We start from the raw sequence: 17,152 nt of genomic DNA, 5'->3' as shown, positions 1-17,152 counted from the left end.
CTGGTGGAGTGTCAGGACTAAAAGAGCACTGCATAATATGCTGGACTCGAGTGTACACTCTGCTGGGTCAGGTGCTGGTTGTGCTCTCCTGCTCTAGAAAGGAGGCAATTATCACTGCCACAAATTGCAACCACCATGACCTGGAGCCCTGTGGCTTGAGTGGAGCTTTGATCCCAGGGAAAGAGCAGGACAGAGACATGGCCTCTTTTATTTTAATTTTAATTCCAGTATAGTTAACATGCAGGGTTACACTAGTTTTGATGCTGTACATTACGCAGTGCTCATCAGGATGAGTGCACTCTTCATCCCCATCCCCTTTTGCACCCATCCCAGTACCCGCCTCCCCTCTGGTAATCGTCAGTTTGCTCTCTAGAGTTGAGTCTGAGCTTCTGTATCTTTTTTTGTTTGTTTCTTAAATTCCACACATGAGTGAAATCATATGATATTAGTCTTTCTTTCACTTATTTCACTCAGCATTATACCCTCTAGATCCACCCATGCTGTTGCAAATGGCAGGATTTCTGACTTTTTAGGGCTGAGTAATATTTCATTGTATATATACCACTTCTTTGTTCATTCATCAGTTGATGGACGCGGTTGCTTCCATATCTTGGCTCTTGTAAATAATGCTGCAGTAAACATAGTGGGGCATATATCGTTTTGAATTAGTGTTTTCATGTTTGGGGCAAATACCAAGTAGTGCAATTACCGGATCCTATGGTAATTCTATTTTTAATTTTTTGAGGAATCTCCATATTGTTTTCCTTCGTGGCTGCACCGGTTTGCATTCCCACCAACAGTGTACGAGGCCTCCTTTTTCTCCACATTCTCACCAATACCTCTTGTTTCTTGAACTTTTTATTTTAGCCATTCTGGTAAGTGTGCCTTTGATTTGCATTTCCCTGATGATGAGTGGTGGTGAGCATCATGTTTCATGTGTCTGTTAGCCATCAGTCTTCTGCCCCTTTTTAAATTGGATTATTTGGTTTTGGGGTATTGAGTTATATAAGTTCTTTATATATTTTAGATACTAACCCTTCATCAGGTATGTCATTTGCAAGTATCTTCTTTCATGCTGTAGGTTGTCTTTTACTTTCGTTGATTATTTCCTCTACTGTGCAGAAGCTTTTTATTTTGGTATAGTCCCAATAGTTTATTTTTTATTTTGTTTCCCTTGCCTTAGGGGACATATCTAGAAAGATCTTGCAATGGCTGATGTCAGAGAAATTACTGCCTGTGCTCTCTTTTAGGATATTTATGGTTTCGGGTCTCTAATGCTCCTGACCTCCAGTTCAGTCTCCAAGATCCTTAATCCATTTTGAGTTTGTTTTTGTGTATGATGTAAATCGTGGTGCAGTTTCGTTCTTTTGCATGTAGCTGTCCAGTTTTCCATCACCATTTATTGAAGAGATCGTCTTTTCCCCATTGCATATTCTTGCCTCCTTTGCCAAAAATTAATTGACCATATAATCATGGGATTGTTTCTGTGCTTTCTGTTCTGTTCCATTGATCTATGTGTCTATTTTGAGGCATGGCCTCTTTATCAGGAACTGAGATAAGTTACCCCTATGGCATCAGCAGCGATCTCACCATTGGGTGGAAGCCCAGACAGGACTACCAACTTGATTCTGGGCTAGGCATACAATACAGGAATCACAAAAATCTCTAACCAAGGAGGGGTGATTAGGGAGAGGACACTAGTAGTGTCTCTCATATAAGATGGGTCTGCACACACAAATTCCAAACCACATAAAGAGCTCAACAACTTGGGACGCCTGGGTGGCTCAGTTGGTTAAGCAGCTGCCTTCGGCTCAGGTCATGATCCCAGCGTCCTGGGATCGAGTCCCACATCGGGCTCCTTGCTTGGCGGGGAGCCTGCTTCTCCCTCTGCCTCTGCCTGCCATTCTGTCTGCCTGTGCTCGCTCGCTCTCCTCTCTCTCTGACAAATTAAAAAAAAAAAAAAAAGCTCAACAACTTGAATCTGAATTCACTGGAGAGTAAAGTAAAATCAAGAAGTGTTCTTTAAAAAAGGATGTCTAACATCCTTAGAGAGATCAATGGAGAATAATTCCCATTAAAAAGGAAAAGAACAGGAAATTCTGAGTAAGGGGCAAAACCAGGCAGAAATGGAGAGTAAATAGATATGAAAAAGAAACAATTAGAAATATCAGAAATGAGTAACAGATTCACTGAAATAAAGAAGAAAAAACAGATGAGATGAGACTCAGTTGAGAAGAGAATTAGGAAGTTAAGGTATTACTAAAGAACTCACCAAGAATACAGCACAAGTATGTGAAGATTAAAAATCTGAAATTGATAAAGATTAAAAACATGAATTAAGAGAAGATAGATTAAGAATTTCCACAATATGTGTTACTGCAGTTCCAGAAGAGAATGAAAAGAATGGCACAGAGGGAGTGGCTGGAATTTTTCCAAGGTGGGTCAAAACATGAGCCCTTCAATTGCAGGCACATTCTGAGTGCTGAGCAGAATGAATGGAGATAAATGCCGACCATTCCTAATCCGAATCGAACTGCGGAGCGTCTAGGATAAAGATAAAACTCTTCACATCTGCCAGGAAGAAAAGACAGCTTCCCTAAGAAGAAACGGCACTGACTGACAGCAGACTTGTCATCGGCATAATGAGTCTAGAAAAATATTTTCAAAGTGCCATGGAGAGACAGTTATAAACCTACTATTTTGTGCTCCACTAAATTATTTGTATGAGGGGATTCAGACATGTAAATACTGAGAGTTTGCCTCCCACATACTTTCACTGAAGAGACGATTAAAGGATGTTCATGTACAAGAACAAAAGTGTGCGGGAAGGAGGGCTGTCAAAAGCTATGAATGGTTTCCCCCTGCTTGCAAGGTCACAAGGTGTCTGCCACAGTCTCCTGGCTGCTGGCAGAAGACCCAAGAGGCTCCTGGGTCAGAGACAGAGGACTATTAAGGCAGCATGAGCTTCCTGTTCACAGGAAGCTTCTCCTACACCTGCAAACCCCAAGGGGCGATGCAGAGCAGCTCAGGTCACTGCTGCTCCCAGGCTGGGCTTAGAGCGCAGCTGAAAACCATCGAGTTGTGCCGCTCTACCATCGTTTTGTTCTTGGACTATGTTTGCTTGCTTCCTTTCCATTCTTTCAAAGAGGCTGTGAGCCAGCCTGCCCTAGCTTTGCCCCTGAGGGAAACATTGTCTTTATTATCTCACTGGGGGGGGGGGGGGGGGGGGGGACGACAAATCTGCTCTCTGCCCTGAGGAGAGACTGCCTCTGTCTTCCAAGGGTGTTTGTTGACACAAGTTGTGTGGAAATTCCATGGACAATTGTCTCCCAACAAAGAGAGTGAATATAAAATTAAATACAACTTTTAGCTTGAACTAATCATTGTCTTAAATAGCTTATTTTGTGTGTGCTTTTTAAAGGATAAAAATCCAATAGTTGGGGAGAAGAGCTGTTAAAAACAAAATACAAAAACTAAGGTTTCTTAGTTAAGACAGAATAGAGATCCTAAATAAATTTAGGCTTTCGATCAGTTTATAAAAGGATATTTGTGTGTGCGCACGTGTGTGTGTATATGTGTATTATGTCTATTATGTCTATTATTTCATAAAGAATAGACATATAGGGGAGCCTGGGTGGCTCAGTCAGTTAAGAATCTGCCTTCAGCTCAGGTCGTGATCCCTGGTCCTCGGATTGGGCCCCATGTTGGACTCCCTGCTCAGCCAGGAGTCTGCTCCTCCCTCTCCCTCTGCCCCTCCTCCCTCACTCATGCCATCTCTTTCTCAAATAAACAAATAAAATCTTTAAAAAAATAGACATATATTTTATAGCTTTTTATACTCAAGAGAGAAAAGTATTAGAATATTTTTAAAAGTTGACCAATAGAATACAAGAAAGGAGAAAAACTAGGAGAAGACATAGTTTGTGGGATATATCTAAAGAGGTATTTAGAGGAACATTTATAGCCTTAAATGCTTTTACTCAAAACTAAGAAAGGCCCAAAATACATGTTATTTTTTTCAACTAATTAAGCTGGAGGAAGAACAGAATAAAACCAATTAAGTAAGAAGAAAGATAATGAAGATAAAAGGAATTAATTGGAGCAGGGGAGAAATGCAACCCACTTTTATCTGTCTCTTTTTAAGTACCTGGCCTCTGGCACTTCAGCTGCCAACATTCTTACCTGCAAGTCTAGAGACTTGGGTCTGAAGACATGAGTGAGCCTTTTAAAGGGAAGTGGGGGCCAGTGGGGAGAGTAAAGGGATATGGGTGTAAAAGTTAACAAGCAAAAGTATTTCAAAGAAAAGAAAAAAGGAAGAAAACAACTTCAAAAACCAAATTCATGTGACCCAGATGGCATGGAGAATTGTCCTTTTTGGAATCATAATTATTATTTTAAAAATCCAAATTATGCTGGAAAATTTGGGAAGTATGGACACAGACCGCATAGTCAGTCCAACGTGAGTTCAGCTGGCATTTATTAGCTAGGCGCTGTAGTGGGTGGGGCTGGGCTACACAGGTAAACCAGACATTAATTCTGGTCCTGGAAGACAATGACGAGGACATGAACCTAGTAGGGGCACTCGATACAGTCAGAGGACTTGAAGATAGGGTGGCACATAACTCCATGATTACTGTGTCCCCCAACCCCAAACAGGAAATAAAACAGTTTTTGGGTTGGAATAGTCGATAATTGGCAAAGATCAGAGGTTTTAAAAAGGGCAAACTGTGAAAAACATTTGTAGATTCCCAGGATTACAAAGTAAGGATATTATTCCAACACCATTAGAGGTAGCCAAAATGCAATAAATGTAAGGATAATGTTGGGGAGGGAGAACAACAATTTTCTTCCTACCCTTCTAGGTGTCTGCTGGTGCTCTGCAACAAAAGACAGATTAGAACAAACAGGTTTATTAACATTTGCATCATGCATGAAACACAGAGGAATATCAGAGAGGAGTAACTCAAAGGCTTGGTTGGTAATTGGGCTTATATAGCAGCTTAGCAAAAGAGCAATGAATTTTTAGAGAAAGTAACAAGGCAAAGAAAAGGATCTTGAGTCTCTAGAGGTGGCCAATTGTGGAAAGGTAAATATATGGGAAACTAATGGAAGGTAAGGGCCCCTTAGTCAAATTTGGTGTAGAGCCTTCTGGTGTTCTCTCTGGGCTAATAAGGGTCTAGAGTTGTCTCCAGTGATCGGTGAGGGGAGATGGGGTACCTTTGCAAATCTTTTGTCCTGCTCTTAGGCAAATTGTGTGCCTGTGTTGTGTTGGCCCCCCGAGCTGAGAGCTTTTCTTGTATCAGCTTCCTTTCAGTTGCTTTGAGCTCAAAGTAAACCTTATACCAATGTGACATGTTTGCATGTGGCATTTTTTGCTACTCTCTGATAAGAAGGGGGATTACAGGGGTGTTTAGCATCAGTATTCATGTAGGGAATAAAGACTGAGTTTGGCTGACCACACTAACTGGGGTGTGAGGTCAGGCCACCCAACGCCACCAGCATGCAGAGCTCACTCAGTGCATTTGCTACAGAGCATCTTAAAGATAAAGGCAAAATCTCTGCTCAAATGCTCTCCTTCCTTCCCCAGAGTTAATCATTGTTTTGAAGTCCAGTATAGCCTTCCCACATCTGTTGTAATACAATTTGTACAATTTATCTGTATGTATTTATTATTGCCATACCCGTTTTAAAACTCCTTATAGATATGATAGTGACTACATCTCAATACAACTTAGTTTTTTGGGAAACTCAACATACACTTTTTTGTATTTTAGCCATAGTGATATATGTACCTCCAGTTCATTCACTTTAACTCTTGAATATTGTCTGTCTAATGATATAAATAAAATAGTAATTATTATATGAGATAAATACAAATAATCCTCTGTTTTTCAGATGAGAAAACTGAAAACAGAGATAAGCAGTTTGTTCAAGTTATATAGTTAGTAAGGAAGATTCAAATGAGGATCACAAATTTTGCCTTGTTCCATTCCAATAGCTGTTTCTGTTTCCTCCCTTGGGTTAGGATTTATAATGTGACAGAGCAAGGGTGAGAGAGGGTATCCTTCTGTTGCTCCTGACTTTATTTTGAATGCTTTCTAAAAAATTTTAACTTGAATATATTTGCTATAGGTTTACAATAAATATCTTGGAAGGAAGGAAGTTGCCTTCTATTTATAGTTTGCAAAAAAACTCTTTTTTTCTTATTTATGAATAAGTATTATATTTATCAAATGCTCCCTCTCTCTGAAAAAAAAAATCAGGATTTTTTTTTTTTCCTTACATGTTGATTAGTAGATTGTTTTTGGTTTCAGAGCATTCCCATTATTCCAGAATAAACCCTACTTGGTCATTTTGTGTTCTTATGTTAATATGCTGTTTAATTGTATTTGCTGAAGTTACATTTAGGATTTTTTATGTAGGTTGTAAGGTGAAATTGGTGTACAATTTTTTTTCAATTATTCTGTGATTATTCAGCTTTGGCTTAAAGTTTATAAACTCAATGAGATCAGTTGATTTTTCCCTCCTTTTCTATTTCGTGAAATGGTTTGGGTGTTAAAGAGACTGCTTCCTGCTATTCTGTCGGCCTGTGCTCGCTCTCTCTCCCTCTCTCTCTGACAAATAAATAAAATCTTTAAAAAGAAAAAAATCAATCTCCTTATTCTGGGCGCCTGGGTGGCTCAGTGGGTTAAGCCGCTGCCTTCAGCTCAGGTCATGATCTCAGGGTCCTGGGATCGAGTCCCGAGTCGGGCTCTCTGCTCAGCAGGGAGCCTGCTTCCCTCTCTCTCTCTCTCTCTGCCTGCCTCTCTGTCTACTTGTGATCTCTCTCTGTCAAATAAATAAATAAAATCTTAAAAAAAAAAGAGAGACTGCTTCACCTGAAATATTTGATAGTTATACTATGAACCATCTGAGTCTAACACTTTTGAGATTTGACTGATAATTCAATTTGGTACATTATCAATCAGTTTAAATTTTCTGTCTTGAGTGAAAATTATCATTTAATCCAAGTTTTCAAACTCATTGTTATTAAGTAGTTCATAATATTGACTTGTGACTTTTAAAGTCTCTACGATAACTGTAGTTTTGATCACCTTTTCAATTCCAAAAAAAAACCCAACAAATGACAACAACAACAAAAAACAACTACCACGAGAATTATAGAGATGATCTCAAAAGAATAAATCAATTCATGGTTATTTGATAACACTAATAAAATAGACATTGTTCATCTAGATCAAGAAAAGAAATGAGAAAACAAAAATAATACCAAATGCTATTTAAGACCTGTGAAAGGATTTCAGTCTAAACTGGAACCGGAAGATACGATGTGGAGAATCCCACACAGGCTCCCTCCGAAGAATGGAACTTGAGAATGAAGAGACTGATTCCCTGTAAATGCCTGATTTACAGAGGACTGAGATTCATCTCCAGACCAGTGAACATCTGCCAAGAACCTTTCACCATCCTCCGGCCAGTGAACTCCCTGCTTGGACTCCGGCTGGCCTGCCTTCTCTGGGCGCTCCTTCCCATTAATACAGCTGCCCCAGCCTTCAACGGACTCACATGCAGCATGCATTTTTATTTATTTATTTATTTGAGAGACAGAGATCACAAGTAGGCAGAGAGGCAGGCAGGAGGGAACAGGAGGGAAGCAGGCTCCCTGCTGAGCAGAGAGCCCAATGCAGGGCTCGATCCCAGCACCCTGAGATCAAGACCTGAGCCGAAGGCAGAGGCTTTTTAACTCACTGAGCCACCCAGGCGCCCCAGCATGCATTTTCTGAATTGCAACTCCTCTGCTCTTCCTGAATAAACTCAGTTTCTGATAATTCGAGCTTGCCTCAGTTTACCTCTTCATTTAGGTTAACAGTTTTTTTTTTTTTTCCCAGTTCTAAAATTATCTGGTTCTAAGATTGTGGATTATCAAGTTCCTACCAAATCACTTTGCCTGTCTGCCTCTTCTTTGTCATTGCATGTGGTCACTCTCTCTTTATCACAGCATAGCCAGGGATAGAGGCAAGTCTCTATGCCTTATTTCCCTGCCATGTCCATGAGCTGGGCTGGTTGGAGAAGAAAGAACAGCTAAGTTGATTCACTGTAACGTGGCCATTGCTCACACAGGTAGCGTTGTCATGCGTCCTGGAGGCGTGCCTGCAGTGTCACGGGACCTGTGCAGGGTAAGAGAGGTTTGAGATAAAAAGAAGATACACACCCCACCCTCAAAAACTGAAATATACTGGGAAGACAGACATTAAGTAACTACACAAATAATTACAAGAACGGAAGGTACTATGTACGAGAAGTACAGGCTGCCATAGCAAGGGACTACTGAAGCTGTGGGGGTTGGAGATGAACGTGGTAACTGAGGAGCAGAAGTAGGATAGGGAGGGTGAGAATCAGTATCTGGAGGAAGGAGCTTAGTGTGTTCCAGAACCAAATAAGCCAGGGGCACCTGGGTGGCTCAGTGGATTAAGCCTCTGCCTTCGGCTCAGGTCATGATCCGGGGGTCCTGGGATCGAGCCCTGCATCAGGCTCTCTCTGCTCAGCAGGGAGCCTGCTTCCTTTCCTCTCTCTCTGCCTGCTTGTGATCTCTCTCTGTCAAATAAATAAAAATCTTTAAAAAAAAAAAAAAAGAACCAAATAAGCAAGACTGGTATGTTCTCTCTGGAAAACAACAGAGAGAGTTAGAGCTTTTCAAGAATTGAGGACTTTATCCTAAAATAGTGGGAAGCCACTAGAAGTTTTTAACACCACCTCTGGCTAAGCATCAAGAAGCCTACATTCCAATAGCCATAGGTCTGTAGTTATCTTATTTTCAAAACAGACTTTTATTTTCCCCTTCAAAGGAGTAGAAGGCACTAGGAGGTATCCCGTACCTGACATACACCAATTAGTATAGTGAATGCTTCCTTTAGGTAAACCATTACTTTAAACTTGTTATATGTAATTCGTTAACTTGAACTAGTTTGCAGTACAGCAGTCTGGGCTTTTCTCCTTGGTTTTTAAAACTCTAATTTACTGTAAAATGTATTTTTTAATGTCTCGGGGACCTCTAGTCTGGCTGACAGCCTTATTTTGTTTGTTATTACCGTATTATTGTCAGTGGGTTGCTGACACACCTGCTCAGGTGGGCACCTGCCATGTCTGTCATCAGAGCTCAATGGTACCTCAGCTTGGGTCAGCTAAAGAGGGCATTACATGCTAATTGTTGGCAATCCCAGTCTTTTATCCAAACTCCCTAAATTTCCATATTCCTGAAGTGGCAGAAGATGTTGTCCAAGGGAAGAGCAACTGGTACAATCACCATACTCCTATATTGTTACATTGACCCATGGGTGATTTACTACAGGATTTTGATTTTGCCAAAGGAGAGAAAACCAAGGATGTTTTTCAGGAGCCACAGTATTTTGTCAAAAGCACCTAGATAGTAGCTTTATTATGTTCATTTGAAATGTGTGTTCTGAACTGATGCATTTGTCTGACAACTTTATTGATATTTCAAGTTGAATAATCATTTTTTGTATGAGTTTTTGGTTCTTCAGAGGTTTTGCCATTTAAAAAGTTATACTTTTTTTTTTTATCAGTGATTCACCAAAGGGTTTATAGTGGTATCAGGCTTGGTGTAAACCAGTTTATAAATTTGCTTTTCTAACAGATTTATTTATACTTTAGCACATTTCCCCTGAGGACTTAATAGTTATATAAAGAACATTTTTTATTGTAGCAGTAACTTACAGACCAGCACCCATTATATATATATGTGTGTGTGTGTGTGTGTGTGTGTGTGTGTGTAAGCCATCTAAACAAAGGCAATAACTTTTAAAAGTATCTAATTTTAACTGTCTATCCAAAATAATGATGAGCTTGAATAAACTGGGAAAAATAGGATAAAATGGGGGAAATGGCTACATTTGTGTTTATCCATCCTTAGAGCCATTATTTGAAAAATAACTCCCAAAGTGACTACTTATCATCCCAGTCCTTTATTATAATAATTAGAAATACTAACAAATAATGACATTACTAATTGAAATATCAATTTTGACAAGCCTTTACTTATTTCTCTATTAAAATGACTTCCTGAAAATATCACAGGAAGTTAATGAATCGCTTATTAAATTTGAACTTTTCTCCTCTAGTATTCAAATGAAAAAACTGAAATATATATTCAAATTGCTTTATACTAAATTGAACATTAATGGTTATATAAATATAATATATGGTAATGTTACACATGAATGTGATAAGAATCTGTAACATTCATAATGGAATTTGCTAATTTTGAATTTGGCTTATCTTTTAAGTTTATTTTGTTCCTGAAAATTCAAGTGCTGAAATAATGTTTTACCAGCATTTTCTAATTAGCCAAGTATAACTTTCTATGAAAAATTTAAACATTCTTAGGCAACTAACAAATCAATCTATCTTTTCTTCTCTTGTTTTGTTAGCCTTTTAGCAAATATCCTGCTGTGATAAATGACATCTCATTCTGGTTGCCCTCTGAGAATTTTATAGAAAACGATTTCTATGACTTAGTACGGACAATTGGAGGAGACCTGGTGGAAAGAGTTGATCTGATAGACAAGTTTAAACATCCAAAGTAAGTAAAAAGCTTTCTGATTTTATCCCTTTCTTGTCTCTATGTGACAAATGGCGTATGGAAATATATAATAAAATTTTGCTGAAACTCAGTGCATATGAGACAGAATGTCTCCAGAATTTATCGTGAATATATAGTTTATTAGAAAAGACTTTTATGTCAGTCCTTTCTGAAAATCTTTCTAAAATGCAATTTTAATCTTTCCTGCCTTAGTAAATATGTGAAACAGAATGTTTTAAAGATCTTGGAGTTTTTCAGTATTGTTTTTAGAAGTGATTTCTTACCATTATCACATCCCAGGAACAGAGGAGTTGTGTCAGAAACAGGGGTTTGTGGAGAAAAAGCTGTTCTGTCAGTCTCTCAGTGAATATTTATTAACCACTTGCCTCATGCCAAAAGCTGTATTAGGGTCTGGGATAAAGTTTAGTAACTTAATCAGGACCCATCTCAGCGTTGGCCTGTTTTCCCCTGGGACGTGTGTGTGTGTATGCGCGTGCGTGTGTGTGTGTGTGCGCGCGCGCGCACGCATGTGCCCTATAGTCTTACACTAATCAGATTTGATTCTACTTTGGTTTTAGAAAAGTTTTCTTGACTTGTATCATTAAGGATTTGTTCTGATCCATTGTTCTACTCTGTTTCATTCTTCCGGAATTCCAGTTCTGCATAAGAAGGCTCTCCTTTATGTGACTTCTCTACCTATTACTTTCTCTCTAATGTTTTAAAACTCATTTCCACTTCATTTTGAATGTTTTTCTCATTGCTGTCTTGTCTGTCCCTCACTGTTTTCTGCAGTCTCTTCTTCCTCGCTCACATCCCATCTCCATCTTCAATTACTTTGTTTTTCCCCCCTTTTATGAGCTCGGCAAGCTCACATTTCAGTTTCTTCTGATTTCCTCTCTGGGGGCACCTGAGTGGCTCAGTGGGTTAAAGCCTCTGCCTTTCGGCTCGGGTCATGATCCCAGGGTCCTGGGATCGAGCCCCACGTCGGGCTCTCTGCTCAGCGGGGAGTCTGCTTCCTCCTCTCTCTCTGCCTGCCTCTCTGCCTACTTGTGATTTCTGTCTGTCAAATAAATAAATAAAATTTAAAAAAAGAATGTACCTCTGTTTTCCTCTCTGAATTATCTCTGATTTGTAGTTTTACTTCATAGAGGAATTGCTTCATTTGGTTTTTAAAATTTATTGCAAGGTATTTGCCCAGCAATTTCTTACGATCCAGTGGCAATATTTTTTTCTATGACTTCTTTGTTAATAAGTTTTTCTTTCATCTTCCTTATTTTTTCCCCAGTTTTCAAATTGATGTACCTGTGGTATGCATATGATTTGCCTTTTTGTTACTTATATTTGAATGACATTGGATTTTCTGAACCAGTTATGGGCACAAAGTTGAGGTATGAGTGTGGGTGTTGACATGGCAGGGAGGGGCTAGGGGTGATCGTTCACGTTAACCGTCCTCACCACTCTACGGCTTTTATCCTCTCCAGTGCCAAGAAATAACTCTTTCTTTGAATACAGCTCATTCATCTCATTGATTCCTTGTATAGTTCTGCCTCCCACCCCAAATCCTCTCTTCTTACAAACAGAAGATTCGCCTTTGTTTACTTCAGTTTCAGCACTTATTGGTGATAAAGACTTTGAACTTCAGATTATAACCCTCAGGTCTGAGAAATGCGTCTTTGCTAATATTTTCTGAGAAATGCCACTGCGTGTGTTTCCTTCCTTCACATCTCATTAGCTTCTACTTGCTTTCAGCTGCTTTTGGCAGACTTTAAATATATTTTAGAGTTTGCAGATGATGTCTCTTCCCTAACTTTACAGAAAACAGTATATATGGAGCAGCTTGGGTTTTTGACACGATGGAAGACCCGTTCAGTCTGGGTCTTTTCTGTGAGAGAAATTTCTAGGAATTTGCATGTTGATAGTGAAATTCCAGCTACTTACTATTGAAGAAGAGGGAAAATGTAGGACCAAGACTGATTATTCAATAGTAACTGAGATACCAAAAGGCCATGATTTGTTATCTTTTCCCCATTGTTGTTTAATATGTAAAAAACCATGGGAATTAAGGATTCAGAATCCATTCCTAATTTTGTACTTCTCAAGCTTTTGCCACCTGCCATTGCCTGAGCCCTGCCTCTACTCTCATATCATCAGTGTCAAAAGTTAGAGGAGTAGCCCTTTCTGGTTGGAGATGATCAGATCTTAAAGGTTGGAGATAGATGTAATGGCCTGGCTGTGGGAGTAAGTGTGGTTTGGAGGCGGGGTAAATATTGGGATTTTCTGACTGGGAGGTGATTTGCGTTGGTGAGAATAAATGCTGAATGGGCTAATTGGAGAAATTGCTGTGAGAGTGAGGTAGCATCAGAATCCTTTGACCACGGACGCACCAGGCAGGCAGATATTCCATTTAAAAAAAAAGAAATCGGGGCGCCTGGGTGGCTCAGTGGGTTAAGCCGCTGCCTTCGGCTCAGGTCATGATCTCAGGGTCCTGGGATCGAGCCCCGCATCAGGCTCTCTGCTCAGCAGGGAACCTGCTTCCTCCTCTCTCTCTGCCTGCCTCTCTGCCTGCTTGTGATCTCTCTCTGTCAAATAAATAAATAAAATCTTTAAAAAAAAAAAGAAATCACTGGACTGTATAGGAGTGTTCTACTGATGCAGGTCTATACACACAACTGTATTCTAGTTTATGAACGGAGAATCTGTCCAGTTGCTTCCAGAGGACACAGCACCACAGTACTCTCGATTGGAAACTTGAAAACAACCAACCAACCAAAAAAATACTTTTTATTGGCACTGACCTTACCATCTTTTAAGTGAATGTTAAACAAATATTTAAGGCCAATTATTCTGAAGCTATGCCAAATGATTAGCCTGCCCAGAGTGCACACCTATCTCAATAAGGGTCTTGGTGGTTGGAGTAAGGTTTCTGAGGCAGAGGTTGCTAATTATCTCTCAATATCCAATCCCCCATTTAAATAATAATGTAGCATTGATTTTTTTGTCTAAGCAGCTTGCTAGCTAACTAAAAGTCTACACTTCTAAGCCTCCACTATTGAGGCTGTCCTTTTCTTTCCTGCCATTTGGATGTGAATGTAATGGCTGGTACTTCAGCACCCATTTTGGACCATGGTATGACCTTAGCAATGGAAGTTGTGTTGAGTACAACCTGGGTCTCTGGCACTGGAGTGTCAGTTCAGCCCTGGACTTTTATGTGAGAGACAAGTATCTTGTTGAAGCCACTGGTTTTTAGATCTTTGTTACTGACAACCAAAGGTAAACTTTGCTATTACAGCCCCGAGGGAAAGGACAGACTTGCAGAAAGGGACACATTATTTCATAATAGTGGCTCACTGACTAAAGATCCTCAGGAAATATCTAGGGTGGGAGGGTGGCAAACTGTTTCTGTTGACGGCCAGTTAGTAGATAGTTTTGACTTTGAGGGCCATAGGGTCTCTGCAACACCTGTGCCCTACTCTGCTATTGTAAAAGCCATGGACGAAATGAACCAAACAAACATGGCTGTGTTCCAGCAAAGCTTTAATTACAAAAACAGGTGATGGGCTAGGTTTGGCCCATAGTTTGCTGACCCCTGATATACAGGAGGGAGCCATATACAATTCTTTAACTGACCCCTGCTCATATATTCTAAAATTCTCCTCTCGGAGGTCTTTTTTCCTCAGGCACCCTGCACCCTCCTGTTCTCCTCCCAGTAAGAGTTCCTGACTTGGGTGGTGGCAAGTGGAGGGTCACCTGATCTTGTACTCATCAGTGCCTATCTGGAGCTTAGGACTTACTTTATTTTCAATGCGTAAATTAAATATTGCTAGGCAATCCAAAGAGCTCTGACCCTTTCTTTGCCTAACATCAAGAATTGAGAAATGCTAGTAGTGCATGAAAGACTCTTTGAAATAAACAAGTAGTTAAACAAATTATGCCTTATTTTCTTTTTTAACAAATTAGGTATAATGTCTTGCGAACAAGAGCAGATCCCAAGATGCCTCAGGGAGACATAACTGCTGATAGGAACCTAATTTCATAATGTTAGACAAATGGGCACATTTTTCTGGGTTACAGATAATAGTCTGTCCTGAATGGTCACAGGTAACAGCTGTTCAGGTTAGAAGAAGATGACTTTTTGTTCTAGTCCTTGCAGCTCAGATAGGACAGATTTAGGTTGAGCTCAAGGTAGAGGCTTTCAGAAGTTAGAATTGGGGGATTTAAAAGACTTACTTGACTGGACTACAAGAAATGGGTGGTGGAGAGAATGCCCCAGGTGTCTATAGCAGGTTCTCCCTGACCATGTCCCCAGATCAGTGCTTCTCATAGACCTCCACCATGTTTCTGGGGCTGCTGCTCACTCCATGCATTCTGCTCACTCATGGACATGCTTTCCTGAATCCGTGAACCCACAGCCAGGGACTAGTTGGGGCTGAGATGCTGAGATGCTGAGATGCCATCCTGAGCCATGGGCACCGAAGGCGAGTCCCGGCTCTGTTCAGGCCTCCTTGATCCAGTTAATGGTTCTGTTCTTCCTGACTGACCACTTGCGGTTGGAACAAATTTAGTGCAGGTTGGTACCAGAGCACTTGTCTGCAGTTTATCATGGTGTGCCGAAGAGGGACTCCACCAAGAGAGGCACTTTCTCCGTGTGGCTGCCCCCCTTCTCAGTCGATATGAATCACGGGTATTACCTGCTCCTAATTGGCTACAGCATGGGGGCAGGTGTCCCTGTGGATAAGGCAGTTGGGGTAACTTCTCCTTCCTTCTTCCCTTCCTCTTGTTTTTCCCTCCTTAATCTTTTCTCTTTTCTTTCTTTCTTTCTTTGGTGTGTTTGATTTTCCTTTGTCAAATTGTATCCAATAAAAACATAGAAGTTTAAAAATGAAAAGGTGAGATTCACCCATCATGTCAACACCCTAACACCACATTTCTTCATGTCGTTACATTTTCCCAGGCTTGACTTTTTTCATGCATATGCGTCAGATGACATTTGATCCCAGAATGATGTATGCTATGTATTATCAGCCTTCTGGTCTAGAGTGGGGTTCTTCAGCCTCTCCACTACTGATATTTGGGGCCAGATAATTCTTGTTGGGGGGACTGTTCTGTGCACCCCAAGATGTCAGCAGTACCTCTGACCAGTCTCAGCCCCTCCCAGCACCTTATGATGACCAAAAATGCCTCCAGACATTGCCAGATATCCCCTGTCAGGCAAAACTGCCCTCACTTGAGAACCACTGGGATATTATTTAGTGGAGAATTTCTTATGTCTTCTAAAAAATACTATTTCTTAAAACCATGCTTTACTTTTGTGTTCTGACCAGCAGGGAGAAGGGACAGAAGGACCTTACAAGAGGGAGGTGTTCCAGCAGGGGTTCTTATGATTCCAAGAAACACACATGACAAAACATCAGAAAAGCTGGGCACCCCAGCTAGGCTTCAGAAAGAGCAGGAGCTAGGGCAGGGTGTGACCTTTCTGTCTCCATTGCCCTTTCTGGGGTTTGTCTACCAATTTCTGCTTCTCTGTCATGTTTTATTTCCTCACGCCCTCTCTGGCTCTCCCCTGCTTCCTGCTTTCCACCATATAGCTTGTGCTCTCTCTGTATTTGGCAGAGCTCAGAATACCCTGCCCAGCCCCCAAGTCTAAATGACCTTCAGGTGTCAGTGCTCAGCACCATTTGCTAGCACTTTGCCCAATTCTGACATTCCCGACAAAGGACTCTCACCAGCCTGAGATTTTCTGGCCAAGTCAGAGGTCACTGACCAGCTGGAGGACAGTTTCTCCTGCAATCAGGTGTCTGCCCTCACTCTAATTAGCCACATGAGTCAAATGGACAGGCCTCTGACCTTGTTTTATAGGTCGGTAGGTTTACTGTCTATATGGAGCTTTCTTTGTTTTCCCTGTAGCCTGAACTCAATAGCTTCCAACTCAGGCACTGCCATTTTCAGACTGCCTTGAACTTCACGCAGAGGCCTGTTGTAAGAATGTTAACCAATCACTTCTCGAGTTCCTATGTTATAGGACACATCAGGCTCATTAGGACCACACGGATAGTAAGGCAAGAGATCCCAGTTTTTGTGGGGCTAAATAACGCAAGAAGAGTGAACTAGCAATAAAAAATAGAAGGTGATTAACTGACCATAGAGTTGAGGGTCCATATCTGGGCTCTCTACTCTGTTCCACTGGTCTATGTGTCTGTTTTTATGCCAGTACCATGCTGTCTTGGTGATCACAGCTTTGTAGTAAAGCTTGAAATCAGGTAACGTGATGCCCCCAGTTTTATTTTTGTTTTTCAACATTTCCTTAGCGATTCGGGGTCTCTTCTGGTTCCATACAAATTTTTGGATTATGCTCCATCCAGCTCTTTGAAGAATACTGGTGGAATTTTGATTGGAATGGCATTAAAAGTATAGATTGCTCTAGGCAGTATAGACATTTTAACAATGTTTATTCTTCCGATCCAAGAGCATGGAATGATCTTCCATTTTTTGTGTCTTCTTCAATTTCTTTCATGAGTGTTCTGTAGTTCCTTGAGTACAGATCCTTTACCTCTT

General features: G+C 40.6%; 1 protein-coding gene across 2 annotated transcripts in view; it reads left to right on the top strand.

The window, feature by feature from the left end:
- Positions 1–17,152, top strand: part of FARS2 (phenylalanyl-tRNA synthetase 2, mitochondrial) — a 408,295-nt gene that overhangs the window by 236,514 nt on the left and 154,629 nt on the right. For both annotated transcript variants that reach the window (XM_047732052.1, XM_047732053.1), the window contains exon 6: positions 10,449–10,600. In XM_047732052.1, the coding sequence (XP_047588008.1) occupies positions 10,449–10,600 (152 nt within the window). The remainder of the gene's footprint in view (positions 1–10,448; positions 10,601–17,152) is intronic.

This window comes from Lutra lutra, chromosome 6 (assembly GCF_902655055.1).
Source record: "Lutra lutra chromosome 6, mLutLut1.2, whole genome shotgun sequence".
NCBI lineage: Eukaryota > Metazoa > Chordata > Mammalia > Carnivora > Mustelidae > Lutra > Lutra lutra.
Note: the sequence above shows the minus strand (reverse complement) of the source record. Positions and strands in the feature narration are given on the sequence as shown.